The sequence below is a fragment of the Achroia grisella genome, unplaced genomic scaffold, assembly GCF_030625045.1.
Source record: "Achroia grisella isolate CSIRO2021 unplaced genomic scaffold, CSIRO_AGI_Agris_v1 utg483, whole genome shotgun sequence".
Lineage (NCBI taxonomy): Eukaryota > Metazoa > Arthropoda > Insecta > Lepidoptera > Pyralidae > Achroia > Achroia grisella.
In genome coordinates, this window is record NW_026712886.1 from 568,020 (window position 1) to 584,292 (window position 16,273).

Below are 16,273 nucleotides of genomic sequence, written 5' to 3' on the forward strand. Positions count from 1 at the left end.
GCACTCGTTTCATAGCCAGCGGCAAAAAACACGAATGCTTGCGCAGCAATAATACCATCTGTCAGTTCTAAATGTGTTTGTTTATCAGATTCAACTTTTTTACTTGAATAAATATCTTTTTGCTGTCTTAATTCTAGAATTAAATCCATAAAGTCTTTTCTGTTCGAGGGTTTTCCATTTCTTTCTTTGATTACTCCTGCAATAAGAGCATGAAAGAAGTCGTTGACGTGTTTAGGGAAAAGTGACGCGTTTAGTTTTTTAAATATACCAGGATACATCATATCCAGTTCGAAGGCAAATGAGGCTGAGAATATATTGGAATCTATTTTATGAAGAGCACTTATTATTTCATCACCATCATCGAAATTTTTAATGTCAATTCCAAAGGCACACGCTGATATCGTGGACATTGTATATTTCTGTATAAGCGTGTGAACCTTCTGCTCTGGTTGATAATGTGTTATTTTCTCGACATACTGAAGAAACTTTTCACCGCGTTGTGTCATCAAGTAGACCATGTTCTTCAATTTTTCGGATGTAAATAATGGCGTAAAGCGAGCTCTTAGAACTTTCCACGTTTCACCATCTGCATGAAAGAGATTTGCTCCCAATCCTTGTTTACTGAATTCAATTCCACGATCACTAAAATTATTGAAATCCTTAATCATTATATGTTTAATGATATCTAGATCTCTAATAAGTAGACAAGGTGTTGTCATTCTGTAAACACCCACTACTTTTTCATTAGGATATTGTTTATACATTTTTACAAATGTTTCACCAATAAATTCGCGACGGAGTGTTGAATCTTTAATGTTACCAAAGAATGGGACTGGTTCGGGACCTACTATCCCTCTATATTTCCAATAATTAAAAGTCCTTGTGAAGTAATAGTAAAAAGCATAATATAACGCTATTATAACTAGTGGTATATAAATTAAAATCATCGTTTAATTTGGAACTGATTATGATTAGACAAATGTATTCATACTGATACCAGTTGCTTATTTTGCGTTTATATATTGTTAGGTAAATAATCACGCATAATTAGGTAGTATGGTTTAAGGCATAAGCGATCAGATGTCAGTATTTACTAGTAATAATACGGAACTAATGTACTAATATATGTGACTACTTTAAATATGTTTATATGTTACGATATATATGTCTTATACACAGTAAAATTATAATTATGATAGTAATGAAGTAAATCAAAAATCTATGATTCGCAAATGTTGCAATGGCCGATTTTTATGAAATTTCATATATTCTGTTAATCGGCTACTTTCCATTTTTCATACCTCTAACATTTATTTTTTTTGGAGAAATTTATTACATCTTTTTTATAAATGTATAATATTAAAAAATCCATAGAATTTTAAAATTTCACCCTTTTACCGTCAACCCTTATTTTTTAATTGGGATTTTAATGTATACTACAACAATGTTTGCAGGGTCAGCTAGTAATTGCTATAATTGAACGATCAAGTTTTACTTTCATAATATCGAATATCTCTGACTAGAATAAATACGAAATTACTCACACTATTTTGTGTATGTATAATGATGTAAAACTTTACCTGTCGGTCTATAAGTTTTATGAATTACAAAATGCATATTTTTTTTGATGGCATATATAGGTTAGCGGTTTAGGACAAGGTTTTAGTTCCGATGGTCGGGGATTCGATTCTTTGCACGATGCAAACATTTATTTGATTTATCCATGAGTATGATTGTTTGTATGGGTCTGAGTATTTTCTAAGTATAACATGTATGTATTTTCAAAAATATATATATAAGTATTAATATCAGTCAACACAGGGGTACTAGATAACCCATAACACAAGCTCTGCTTACCGTGGAACTAGATGGTGCTAAGTTAATTGTCCAGGCTTATTTATTTATTTATTATGATGATATTATTTTACTAAACAATCTTAAAAAAGGGTTTTAAGTTATAATAACTTTTATATATCTTAAATATAATTGATAAAATATATGCTATTAATATTATAGTAGGTATTAACGTATTTGTATAGAAATTATTAGAGTTTTTACTATTTAACACAATAATCTGTATGTAATCGTAGATTTAAACAAAAGAACCAGATTTAGAACTTAATGCAATATGCAGTAGTTTCAATGTTAGTTCCAGACGAATAAGTGCAAATGTAGTAAGTTGTTAATTTGCCTAGTTGAATATATATAGAAATTCCGTAACATTTTAGTATATAAATATAAAATTCTTACCGCCCCTACCCCTACACGTAAGAAGGAAAAGATTAATTTGACAGATCATCACTACATAGTATAAAACAAAGTAGCTGTCGCTGTCTGTCCGTCCCTATGTATGCTTAAATCAGTAAAACTACGCAACGGATTTTGAAGCGGTTTTCTTTTAAATAGATAGAGTGATTCAAGACGAAGGTTTATATGTATAATACATGAACACCCGGGCGAAGCCGGGACGAGTAGCTATTGTATAATATAACGTTTGTTGTAGTCTAGCAGTTTAGCTTCATCTCGAATTGGACTCCTCAAATGATATGAACGTTTGTATTCATATGTATGATTGTTATTGTATGTAATAACAAATATACTACCTGTCCCGGCCAAATAAAACATAATAATTTAGGAGTGGACTACCCCTAACATTTAGGGGGATGAAAAATAGATGTTGGCCGATTCTCAGACCTACTCAATACGCTCACAAAATTTCATGAAAATCGGTCAAGTAGTTTCGGAGGAGTATGGGAACGAAAACTGTGACACGAGAATTTTATATATAAAATATGAGTACTTCTATCACTTGTTTAGTATCCATAACACAAACTGTTCATAGCTTGTGATTACATAGCGCTGTGTGAATTGTCCTAGGTAATTATTACTAGTTTTTGTTTATTTTCAAACAATGTCGAGACCACAAGGTCTAAAATTATAAGTCGCAATGATAACAGATGGCACAACACTAGTTAATATATACATATGTATCATGACATTACAATTGATAGGTTAATATTTTCCATCTGCACCATGATAAAGCAAGAATCTTATATGGTTGCAAGTCATTTAGGTGAGTTGACGCATATATTTTTTGTCTATATATATAATGTCTTTATATACAAGTACAGAACCGTAACACCTCATCTTAAGGTCTTAGTGGTCTAATAGATCTGAAGGTCGCGGGTTCGATTGCTCGCACGATACATATATTTGTATTTATGAGTATGATTGTTGATATAAGTATTTTCTAAGTATTTCCAAAAAAAAATATATCTAAGTATCAATCGGTTGTCTAGTACCAATAATACAAGCTCTGCTTAGCTTGGAACTAGATGGCGTAGTTAAAATTGCCGAAAGATTCTTTGGACATTATCTTTGGACAATTTACACTACGCCATATGTACGTGTGTAGTCTCTGTAGTGTATGTGGAAACACTAGCGGTTTAATCTTTGTCGTCTCGCGCCGAGCGTACACGAGCCGCCGTGCGCAAGAGGGGAGATATTCCCTGCGCAAGCGCCGCGGAGTAAAGACGTAGAGCTGTGGCTAACGAGCTGACATTTTTTTTTAATGGATGATAATGGAATGGTGCTCCCGCCTGCGCTAACGGTTTACGCTGGCGGGGCACCAGTGGAGGATGATAAGATGAGCATGAGGTCAGGTCAGTTAGCCCATCGTGACAAATTCACCAGTAATTTATCAAGATGGTTTCCAGGGGGAACAGCGTGGAGGTCAACCTGACATGGTACATTGCTAGCAATGAGACCATCAGTCCACATTACTAACAATCCTCTTTCCCCCTACGAGCTGATATTATGTCGATAACAACTTACATACCAGGAGATACAAGAAGACATAAATAACAAATAAGTGAACACTATAGTATCTGTGTATGAGAATAAGATATTAAACTACTCATATGCGTTCTAAGCATACTGCATGATCTTGGAATTTTATATGAAGGTCTTCTTCTTACTAGTTGCCACTGCAAAACCAGCATTATTAAGGGAATAATTTTTTTTATTACCTCTTAGGTAATAAAAAAAATATTCCTATAATTGGAAATTATATTTGTGAGTAAAATCACAAATATAATTTCCATTCCATTTATAATTACTAGTTGTGCCCGACTTCGTCGGCATGTTATAGTGATCTTAATCAAATAAAGAAAAAATATTCAATAATGTTACCTAAATAATCCAAGAAAAAAATTTCATAGTTCTAGCATCAAAAATGTCTAATTTCTTTAAAGATTTTCATCCCCTATTTTATTTTATCCACTTAAAGGTAACGTTATAGAATTTTAGAATGTCATATCTATTTAATCAACAGTCTAAAATATAAGTTTAAGCTTATATTTAGACTATATGTGTACCAAATTTCATTTAAATCTGTTCAGTATTTTTGGCGTGAAAGCGAGACAGACAGACAGACAGAGTTACTTTTGTATTTATAATATTAGTAAGGATTTGTTTTTGTTTATTATAGTACTTGTTTACTTTTAAATTCAAAATTGTATCACTAGATGGCGCTAGTTTCATAGATTGTTCATTTTTCTAGATATTGATATTAAGATGTCCGCGGCAATCGATATAAACATTTTATAAATATTTTCTAATACATATCGAACTAGCAATGTGGAAAATTTCTGTAGTTTAATCTATTACCCTAAATGTAGTTCACCCTTGGGGATTCGTGAATAGACTTATTCAATGATACGTTTAGCTCTTAAATTTGTACACTTGTACCATTTTATAATTTACGTTCTAATGTTAGGAATGTTTTTATAATATATGGTTATTGAAGTTTTTATACTACTAGTATGACGGATTATACCTACTTTAATATTTACTAATAACATGTTATGACTTTGATCTTATTGAAGAAAATGGATATTATTGAGTTGTTATATTTTTACATAGTATAAAATAGTCACTCCCGCTGTTCTTACGCTTAAATCTTTTAAACTACGCAACGGATTTTATTGCAATTTTCAGCAATATATAGAGTGGCACGATAATATATAGTGTGACCTGGTCTTAACACGAATAATTTTATGACAAATACAGGTATTTAACCTCTCTCGACGTTTCGACTAGGTTGCACTAGCCGTGGTCACGAGATGAGTTATATGTTTAATGAAGGTTTATATGTTTAATAAGTATACACTCATACGAAGCCGTTAATATGTAATATAACATTTACGTAAAAATATTAAAATGTATTTGAAATTCTTAATATTTACTTAATTTCTATTAATTTCTCCTAACCCTGGATAACACCTCACATCACTGGCGAAGCAGTGTTAGATAGTGACTATGTTCTGTACTATTTTAATATTAAATCATACAGTGCAGGTATAAGTTCATTCGTTTCTTTTTGCCTAATTTCGTATAAGAACGAATTATGCACATTTGACTGTTATTGATCATAAACTGAACTAGTTTTTTATCTACTTTTCGCTAGCAATGCTCAGTGTGAGGAATCGAACCCATGAACATCGGAAGAATCAAGACCACCGAAGCTGTAAGATAAATCCGGCTATATTTCGCAGCAACATTTAAAGATTTTGATTGCTTCAGATCCTCCCGTCGCCCAAATATCCCTCGTGAAGCCGAAAGAACCTCGTCTGCTCCGAGAAGACGAAAATGCTGAATTGTCATGTTCAGCGGATGCTTCGCCTCCTGCTACAAATTTTACCTTCTATAAAGGAGCAGAGGTAACAACAAATTATTTTCAATCTGTGAACGAAGGACTGTATATATATGGTGCTGGTAGATATAATTATGCAAACACGTGTTTTAGGAAGCAATAATGTAATATTATGTACAAAAGTATAATAATTAGCAGAACAAGAAGAACAATGTCATATATATTTTTCTATATAAAATAATAGATAAAATACATAAATAATAAACAAAGAGGTGCGTCGTACACACAACCTAATAGTGAATACCTCACCATTCTTTTCATACCTGAGGGCTAAGGAACTACCTCAATACACAGTATAAACCAAATCATCCTAACCGAAACACACCCATAAAAGCATAAACACGCGATAAGTACCCAGCAAACAGTTTCTCTTATTGGTAATAAAAAAGGCATTCAAATTCAGAACCCAGGGATGGCGAACGGATAAGACTCTTCTGACAAATACAATATTTTGTCTTCGGTACAAGGACATTTCAATTTCGTATGAGATTATGACCGATGGAAATTGGTCAAAATTAGTTTATTTACGCGATTAGAGTACCAAATTGTTTTCATTATAGCATAGGGTGTTGGAAAGTTCAACAGAAATAGATATTAAAACCTCTTCAATTGTTTATTTTATAATATTCAAATATAGAACGTTGTGTTCTCATGATTACGATTGTCATTTGTTTTATGTTCTTCAATATTTTGTTACACCGCTAATTATATCGACATTTTAATAAATATATATATGTGTATAACTAGCTGTACCCGCGACTTCGTCCGCGTGGTTTTTAACTTTATTTTTCTAAAATAAAAGTCGTCATCGCGTCCCGTAAAAATGGTTTTTAACAGAAAAATTATAAAAAATGTTATTTTGGTGTATGTACCATATTATTCATGCATGTAGTAAAAAAGTTATTTCAATATTACAAACAGACACTCCAATTTTATTTAAATTTGTTGTTTTATAATTATTTACAACCTTACCTTCCTTATTGAGATTCACAAGTAGGTTACAAACAAAATTGCGGCTCACCTGTTGGTGAAACACCATCACCATCGCCCATTAGCACCCGCAACATCAGGTGAATTGCAAGGGCGTTGCCCTGGCTCTTTTCTTGAAGGTTTCAATATCGTATCGGTTCGGATATACCATCGCTGTGATTCCAAATTTGGTTGTACATGGCAATTTTTTTCTGAAGAACCCAACATATCAGATTTTATAGCATATTTTAATAGAATATTTATCCAGATAATCAGAATGGTATTTTAGTTTCAGCGATGATGAAATTCAGAGATTCATCTGAACAATTCCTCGGAACACTCTCCGTGATTTAAACAGAGAATGTCTCGACAAACAGACAGATTACAAAAATTTTAAATTATTTTTTTATGAGTGTATGAATTTTCCCGTTGTATTTATATTCATATGCGTGGAACTTAATACTATTTTAAAAAAGTAGCCTACGTTACTCTCTATTTCTTTCAGACAAAAATTTTAAAAAGTGGTTTTTATGGTGTATGTACCGTATTTATATTCATATGCATGCAGTAAAAAACGGTTCTTTCAATATTATAAACAGACACTCCAATTTTATTTATATGTATGGATGTATAGATGTTATTCTATGTAATAAGTTTTGTTTTTGTACTCGTATAGATTTTGTTTGCTAAATCTAATCTAAAACAGATTGGTAATAAATATAAGCATTTTTTTATATATTTAGTACTATCTATGGAAAAACCTACATGAAAATAAAGATAGTTTGATGTGATTATATCCTATTTTCTACTCAAAACTATTCCATCAGGTACATGTTATCCGAGATGATCCCATTAATGGTATTTCGGTGGAGAGGAACAAGCTGATGCTGCGAGGCTTGAGGAGACATCACTCCGCGTTGTACAGATGCAGAGCGAGAAACTCAGAGGGAAGTGCATTAAGTGAACCTCTGACATTGGATGTACTATGTAAGTATTGTAAACTTTCGTGTTAAATACACCGTGTCATTTGAAAAGAATAAGAGCTAAGTTTCTTGTCAGTTGACGACCTCGGTCTAGCGGTTTAGTACCGCGTTACTTCCGATGGTCGCAAGTTCGACGGTACAATATTTGTATTCACGATATGACTATACGTACCGGTCTGGGTGGTTATCTGGCTATGTACAATATGTGTGTATATAGAAAAAAATATATTTATAAGTATTTATATCAGTTGTCTACCTAAAACTATAAAACGACAATAGCTATGTCATAAATGATCCAAGTTTATCATTTATGGCACAGCTTATAGTGTGCTAAATATTGGTAATTGGTGCTAAAATTATAATAATTCTGTAAGACGAGTACCAGAGTTATCATCTTATAACGTGATGTCTATGGTGCTGATCATGTGTATAGACAACTATTCCCACTTTATGTTAAATTTGGATGAATATATATATTATATATATATATATATCATCTGGATGAATGGCGATCCACCACAGTGCGGTTTTCTAGAAACTTTTCCCATCCACAATAACATCAGGGAGGGGAATCAGCCTCCAGCAATGGTATTTACGAACCGATACGGTATTGAAACCTACAAGAAAAGAGCTTATTCCTTCTTAAAAGGCCGACAACGTACTTGCAATTCCTCTGGTGTTGCGAGAGCTCATGGGAGGTGGTAATCACTTACCATCAGGTGATCCGCAGGCTCGTTTATCCCGTGTTATAAAAAAAAGACAGTCAGTTATTTATCCTTACAATTATATAAATAAAACTATTTCAGCACGTCCAGAATGTGCAGCTGGTAGCGTCATTCAGCAGCTGGCAGGAACTCCTGGAGGAGAAGTAAGAGCTCGGTGTTCAGTGACCGCTCCTTCCTTGCGAGACGCTGGACCTTTACGGTTCTACTGGACTTATAATGGCACTAAAGACGTTCTGCCGGTATGTGCAAATTAAAACGTATTAATACATACTAGTGGTCGCCCTATGGTAGAAATTCGATCATAACACATTTAATTCATTTTTGTTTTGTGTGTTCAGTTAATTTATTAATTTCCTACTTGGTTGTTTTGTTTTAGCTCAAGCCAATACAATATACTTTATTTTAATTAATTGAAACTTATAGTTATACTTTAATATTACAACATACGTTAATGTAAATTAAATTATAACGCCGTTGGTTTGTAAGAAATAAAATAAAAAATAAATAAAAAAAACACATAGGTTAGATTATTAATAAACTTCTATTGTCAAATACTATACTTTTATGCGTTTCAAATTCGTGATTGTATGTAATTTTTTATGCATAATTAAATAAATATATATTATTATTCTGTACTCCATCTATATGTGTATGCAAAGTCTCAGCCGATCGGGCTGAGACTTTGCATGCATAAACTGGTTTAAAATTGACAAAGTTTCATAAAAACTTTCACCTCTATTTTATCCTCCTGGAGGTAGAATTAATAAAATTGACAAAGTTTCATAAAAACTTTCACCTCGTAGTGTTTTTGTTTGATTTAAAGTTATATTTTGATTAATTCTACCCCCATATGTGTATAAATTATAAGAGGATCGCAATTTTCGTGAAAAGGCGTACAAAGAATTCAAGTCTATTAAAATCATTTTCTTGGGGTTCGGTACATTTTATTCATAACGTCTTTATATAACGTCTACCTGCATGCCTACGTCATTTTAATTTCAGCGGTGTAAAATTGATAAAGTTTCCGATTTCAGTGGTTTGGGCTATGTATTGATAGATCACTATGTCAGTCACCTTTGAGTTATATATATTTAGATTAATATATAGTCTATATCACTCAGGAATAATAGACTGAAAGTATTTTTCAACTCTGTCTGTAGAGTTTTCAATCGAGGGTCTTATATATTAACCATAATAACATTTTTTTTTCAAACTATTTTAATACTGTTGACCGCAACTGGCCTTAGCTTCACTGGACGATAGGGAGCGAGTGCAGATGGCACTCCAATCCCGCGGATGGACTTATGAAGCGGCTGAGGCTAACTCCTGTCTGACGGATACGACTTAAGTCTGAGCACACCGCTAGGGGTTCGAACCTCGGGTCAGACTGTCGTAGTTATGATTCCAATTTGAATTGGATGGGGAATAGATTGGAGACGAATATAATGATTTGACTAAAATAATTGATACATTACAATTGTAATTTTTTTTTATTGACTAGATACCAGCTTCTAATGTAACAGTGATGGGTACAAGCAGTACTGTAATCCATGGTTTACCAAAAGACAGTGAAGATGATCTTGGTTGGCTCGCATGCTGGGCCAGCAACGACGTAGGAAACCAGAGAGAGCCGTGTCTGTTCAGAATAGTTCCCGCCGGTGAGTACAACCTTAAGCTTTCTATCCTAGAGAATATAGTGAGAATTTATAACATAGTAACAATTTTTCGGACTACACTAATGCTGTTGGCCGCAGCTGGCCGTTACAGCTTCACTGGACGACAGTGGGCGAGTGCAGATGACACTTCAAATCCGCGGAATGACTTATGCAGCGACTGAAAGCCAATTCCCGCATGACGAATACGACTTTAGTCTGAATGTACCGCTAGGAGTTCGAATCTCGGCTCAGGGCGTCGTAATTTCGAGCCTCGCTTGAATTGGACGGGGGATCGATCGGAGGGCCACCAGTGTGTGTGTGCCCGGCTGTTTCTTAATAGATTTATATTATGTTATGTAATTCCGCTACAGCATATATGACACTATGACACTATGACTATGACAAAAATTTTATGCGGAAACCTGATTACCGCTACTGTAAGGTTTACGATCTTCTCTATTACTGAACAAATTCCGACCATTATTGAGTCTACAGTCTGCACCCATATTGCGATACATGTTTTGCGTCTGAACGAAGCATCGTTAGGCAGTTAATAGAGTTCAGATAAAGCTTGGAAACAGTTTTGACTATTCAGCGACCAGATTACGACTGCTCGAATAGACAGCACTAGACTTTTAATATTTGTGATATTACACTTGCTAATAAACAAAATATTATGAATCCTTTATATAATTAAAACGACTGTCGTAAAATAATTTCTAATTCAATAGAAATAACTAGTATCAAAATAGCTGAAATTTTATCATTTATCAAATACGAGTATTTGCGATGCGTAACTTTGGAGTGAATTGTATCGGTCAAATTGTAATGATTATTATTGTGCGTATAGATTACTATATTCATTATACTACACTAGAAAGAGAACAGTTTGTACTATTATTCGCTTCGTGCTCATTCAGATGCTTTAGTATGTTTATATATATTATACTTTTCACACATGTACAAAGGCGGTCTTATTCTGCAGTAATATCTTCCAGCCAACCTTTGGATAAAGTAAATATTCATACATGTATGGACCGAGAAGGAATACGTGCTTATGAAATAGGCAGTGGGATTTTATTGTAGATTGACCAGAAGCTAGGGATTAAGTACGCAATGTATGTAGATGTAACCATAACTATCTGCATAGATCTTAAAGATTTTGAGTGGAAATATGATACAATTTTCGTATTAAATATTTAAACAAATAGAATAGAATATCATCATCGTTACAGTCCGTATCTATCTTATGTATTTTCGGTGACAGGAAAAATACAGAGTTTCATCTAATATTCATTCCACTGTTGGATATAGGCCTTTTCCAATGCCTTCCACCAGATCCATGATGTGCGATCTTTCACCTTTCGCATCCATCCGTAGAATAGAATATATATAATCTTTATTCAAATAATTTAACGTTTACAATTTTCAATGGTCATATTTTTTTATTCTACCATTCATTCGGAACGCAGATTAATATTCTTGCAGTTAATTCATCGCTAATTCTTTAACCCTGCAGTCGTTTTTAAGTGAAACCTTAAAACAGTAATAAAGTTATCGATTCTTCACGATTTTACAATTTGGTACATCTAATGTAATAAAGAAAAGAAGATTCTAGTTCTTTTTATATAAGGATCTATCGGTCAAGTTGCTATTCCGTTATGATACTTGCATTGCTTATCCAGTAAATGATATAGCATAAAAATGGACTATATGTAACACAAAAAAATTTCAATTTGTATCACTAGCTCTCCCAGAACCTCCGAGCAACTGTGGCATCGAAAATGAAGTACTCCAATGCGAACCTGGTCATGACGGTGGACTCACGCAACGGTTCCTGCTAGAAGCCCTGGAGGTACGGCCTCGGCAAGACGTGGCCCATGAAGATAATGAGATATCCACTATGAACGATCAGGTAAGCGCGGCTTCTCTGCACGCCGTGCTTATGTTCCTTGCAGGGATGCCCACCTTAAAACAATTACCCACCCACGACGAAGTTAAAAGTATAATCCAAGGAATTGTTCGGATTATTACAATTTCACCATCGTACTCTCTACTAGGAATTAAAATACCATTCCGATCATCAATGACCTTGCGTACTTCCAAGAATTTTTTGCCACGTGTAACCACATTGTGGAATCACCGTCCATCAACGGCATTTCCAAACCGATACTATATTGACCTTGAAGAAAAAAAATTAATACTTCCTAAAAGACGGGCAACCCACTTGCAACTCCTCTCGTGTCGCTTAAGGGCGGCGGTAGTCACTTACGGGTAAGCTGCAAGTTCCCTGTAAAAAATGTCTCATTTTGCTCTAATCTCGTACGTCATCCTATTTTGGCCAATTTCCGGTCTTAATCTCATAAATGTACGAAAATTAAAAATCCTTGTACAGAGGATAAAAGTCTTATATCTGTGCGAGGATTTTTGTATGGTTGGCATCCCTGGGTTTCGAGTTTGAATGTCTTTAATACCTTGGGTTACCAGTGAGAAACATTATACTAAGTCTTTTGCTGGGTCCTTAATATGTGTTTATGCTTTTATGTTGTATTGTATGTATATTGAGATTTAACCCTGAGGTCTGAAAAGAATGGTCAGGTACGGTTCAAGGCTATTAGCAACTCTTTGACTGTGTACTATTCTCACTAGTGAGTGTACAGAATACTAACACATTCAATGTTGTAATAAAATTTTGCATGACTATCAACTTGACTATCTTCAGTATCGAATAAGTAATTTTGTTCTTAATGGTCATCATTTATCAGGGTATATCTGGGCGTGGATTATCGGAAGCTGTATATCGTGTGAGAAATGATAGTCCCCAGTTTTCACTCGACGCTTTATCTCCGGGTCGTTATACATTGCTCGTTTACTCTGAAACACCAAGGGGACGATCTCCACGACCGGCAGCATTGCACAGTGTAGCAATAAAGTCATCCAATGATCTGGATGTACCTGGTGAGTTAAGTTTATTAAATTTATTAATTACAAACAATATATAAAATAAATTTCTATTTTAGAAAAACTATACTAAAAAACTCAGCAATTGATCTAAAATAAATAGTATATAAAAAATCTCTAAAATTGCTGTTGGTCTAAAATTTGTTATACCGAGGTAGTACTATAGTTTTATTTACCTCAAAATCATCTTATTTAGCAAAGAAATTTTACTAATATATTACTGTATGTATTTTAGAACTAGGTAGGTAACAAAATTGGACAAAAAACCAAATTGGTGGGATCGTTATATAAAGGTTTTGGGTTGAGATATAAAATAGTATTTGCTTTTTTATAGTTGAAAATTGTTATAAAGAGGTTGTTCGCAATGTAGAAGTGTATTCTTATGAGCAATTCAAGGGTATTACTAAGAATTTGTTAAATCGAGGTAATCGTTATATTGGGATTTGTAATATTAAGGTTGCACTGTATGTTTAGAATAACAAATAGAATAAGCAAGAAACTTGACTAGTGCTCTTTTAAATTTAAATGTTCTAAAATATGTTCATGATCTTGTCTAAATACCAATTAACTAATATAAAAATCGATTTAGACATTAGGCCTTAGAGTTGAATAGCTTAATAAAATAAAACGCCTATATTTTAAATAATAGCAATGAAATAATCTGTAATAATTGTCTCATTCTAAGGTTCTCTTCAAACCATGACCCCAGCACCGCCTCCTCCTGTTGGAGATAACAGCGTGGCATTGCTGACTGGAGCTGTTTTATCACTAGTTTTGTTGACAATTCTAACTACATTGTGTGTGGCCCTCGTTGTTATGTGCAGAAAGAAGAGACCTAGACGCGATCCTGAACAAAGGTAAGAATAGAAAAAAAATAGTATTGAATTTATTTATTACATGTAATGAAGAAAAGCCTATAATTATTAATTGAATTATAGGCTTTATTCTGATAGACAGGTTAATTTTGTTCTTGTTTGTTTCCATTTCAATGCCTCGATTTATTAGCGTGTCCTAAAATATAGGCCTCTTCTAATAGACTCCATGTTTCTCTGCCCAATGCTATCATCCTCCCACCTCTTTGTCTGTCGCCCTTGTTTCCTTTTTTCATCTTAACGTTCTTGAATAACAATCCAAAACATTCTTGGTTACAGTTTTAGTACCCCAGAGTCTGAATGATTATTATTCAGACTTTGGGGTACATTAATTATTCGCGCACAATTCACCAGAGACCAGTTATGGAGACCAGCAACATCTAGGTGTTGCTGTTGCTGCATCATATCACCATACTGTTGTGTATATAAGAAAAAGAAATCTAGACAATTTGTAAAAAATGAATTTATAAAACAATTTATTTCATGATTTTTTCTGTTACAGTACAATTATGCGCAGAAACGTTGGTGTGTCAATGTATGGAGGTTCATCTATAGGTCAAAGTGTAGTTCCTACAGTAGTTGTAAGAGGGCACAGAGGTTCTAGAGTGCTGGCTGCAAGATGGTCAGGTGTTCTAGATGATACTCCATTAACTGTACTAGCTCTAGATACTAGGGCACATGGTGAGTATATTTATAAATGAATATTACGTTTAAGCTTTACCATTTTTTACATGTTTACATACGTATCTATCCCCTAGGGAGACGGCTACTTGTGTTCCTATACAGCTTGCTTCTTAAGCTCGGTTTCTGGTTAAAGAGTGAGATAAGATATTCAAATTACAGGATATAGAGTTATACAAATTTAGTTCTTCAGATGACATGGTGTTCATGTATAGACAAAGGCAATAATTACTACTTTCCAATGCTTAAGTTCGATTCAGTCATGCAACAAATATTTCGACTGAAATTAATCTAATAGCACAGTATGTTAAATGGAATCGCAAGATCTAATTTATGCATAGATTTCCCGACGATTATTTGTGAGATCTTGTGCATATCCTTAAATTCTAAATGATTATTCGTTGTTCTACTTGTAAAGTAGGTAGTTGATGAAAACGATGATGATGATGTAAATTTTGTTGAAGGATGTATGATTTATGTTATATTTTTTACTATAGATGAGACTGAAGAGAGCACCAGTGATGCAGAACAAGAAACTGTGTTGACAAGGCACGACCAAATCGAAACTCAAACGGACTCATAAATAATATTTCATTTCGTATAAATATTTATTCGAATAATAAATATATTCTACTTTTCTCAAAATAAACCTAAAATAATATTAGATTTTAGATATAGAAAGAAATAATCAAACAAAATGAAAGGAATATAATGTTATTAGACAAAAACTTTTTTCTTTTGCTGGAGTGTCGATTATTGTTTTAAAGATTTTTTTTTCTTATTATAATTTTTTTACTCGCCAAATTATTTTAACATATACACACTCCATTTCCACTAGATTTCGAATGCAAGAGTTTTGTATTAAGAAAAATTTTTTTTTCGACTTTTGGGATATTTGCAAGCTTTAATATAGAGGTCTTTGATATATTTAATAGCTAATTTCAACTTTCCATTATTGTAGTTAAAATATTCTTGACATTTTAATTTATTATTTTGTAGTGATTCAGTAATTTAATTCGAATTCTAATTAAGTGTAGAAATAGTATAAAATATATCTGTATACTTAATATCAATGAATTTTTTCCTGAAAATGACAATATTAAAAAAAAATAAGATTATGAAAGAAAGCGAAGAAAATCTATAAAAAAGTAGCCAAAGTATATACTATAAGAAGGAATGAAATAAACTATTTTTTAATTAATGTTACGATATTGTGGTATGACATTATTACATGTGTCTGTATTATTTAGCATGTAGTGTAATGAGTGATAATACTGTATACTTGTATAAAATTTGATCTGTGTGTGCTTAATTTAAATTTAGAAAACTGATTGGGAACACTTTCACATATACATGATCAAAGCAGTTTTTATCGATAAATGTTGCCAGAAGAAGGGAAAAATCTTAGATAATCGCATTCATTAAGAAACGCTCCGTAAAATTAGTAGTTTAGCTTAGTGTATGCAAGCCTAGTGTTGTATATCCATAGCCAGATTAGGGATTAAAATCATATAGCTGAACTGAAAACTTACTTGCCGCCTAGAGCATCTAGGCAGCTATTAAGTGGTGGCTAGTAAGAAAAGAGATTGCAACACTTCAGATATACATGATCGAAGCAGTTTTATCGATAAATATTACCATTAGAAGAGAAAATTGTAGAATATGTACTGATATCAGTTATGTGAGGAGTACAATAAAATACGTCCGTTCACTA

At 33.2% G+C, this 16,273-nt stretch overlaps 1 protein-coding gene across 1 annotated transcript in view; it reads left to right on the top strand.

Annotated features, from left to right (window-relative positions):
- Window positions 1-15,529, top strand: part of LOC131845766 (titin-like) — a 146,601-nt gene extending 131,072 nt beyond the window's left edge. The window contains exons 9-17 of the mRNA XM_059194857.1: window positions 5,584-5,720; window positions 7,510-7,669; window positions 8,472-8,629; window positions 9,892-10,048; window positions 11,794-11,960; window positions 12,811-13,003; window positions 13,692-13,863; window positions 14,381-14,559; window positions 15,057-15,529. Of these exons, the coding sequence (XP_059050840.1) occupies window positions 5,584-5,720; window positions 7,510-7,669; window positions 8,472-8,629; window positions 9,892-10,048; window positions 11,794-11,960; window positions 12,811-13,003; window positions 13,692-13,863; window positions 14,381-14,559; window positions 15,057-15,142 (1,409 nt within the window). The 3' untranslated portion in view covers window positions 15,143-15,529. The remainder of the gene's footprint in view (window positions 1-5,583; window positions 5,721-7,509; window positions 7,670-8,471; window positions 8,630-9,891; window positions 10,049-11,793; window positions 11,961-12,810; window positions 13,004-13,691; window positions 13,864-14,380; window positions 14,560-15,056) is intronic.
- The last annotated feature ends 744 nt before the right edge of the window (window positions 15,530-16,273 follow it).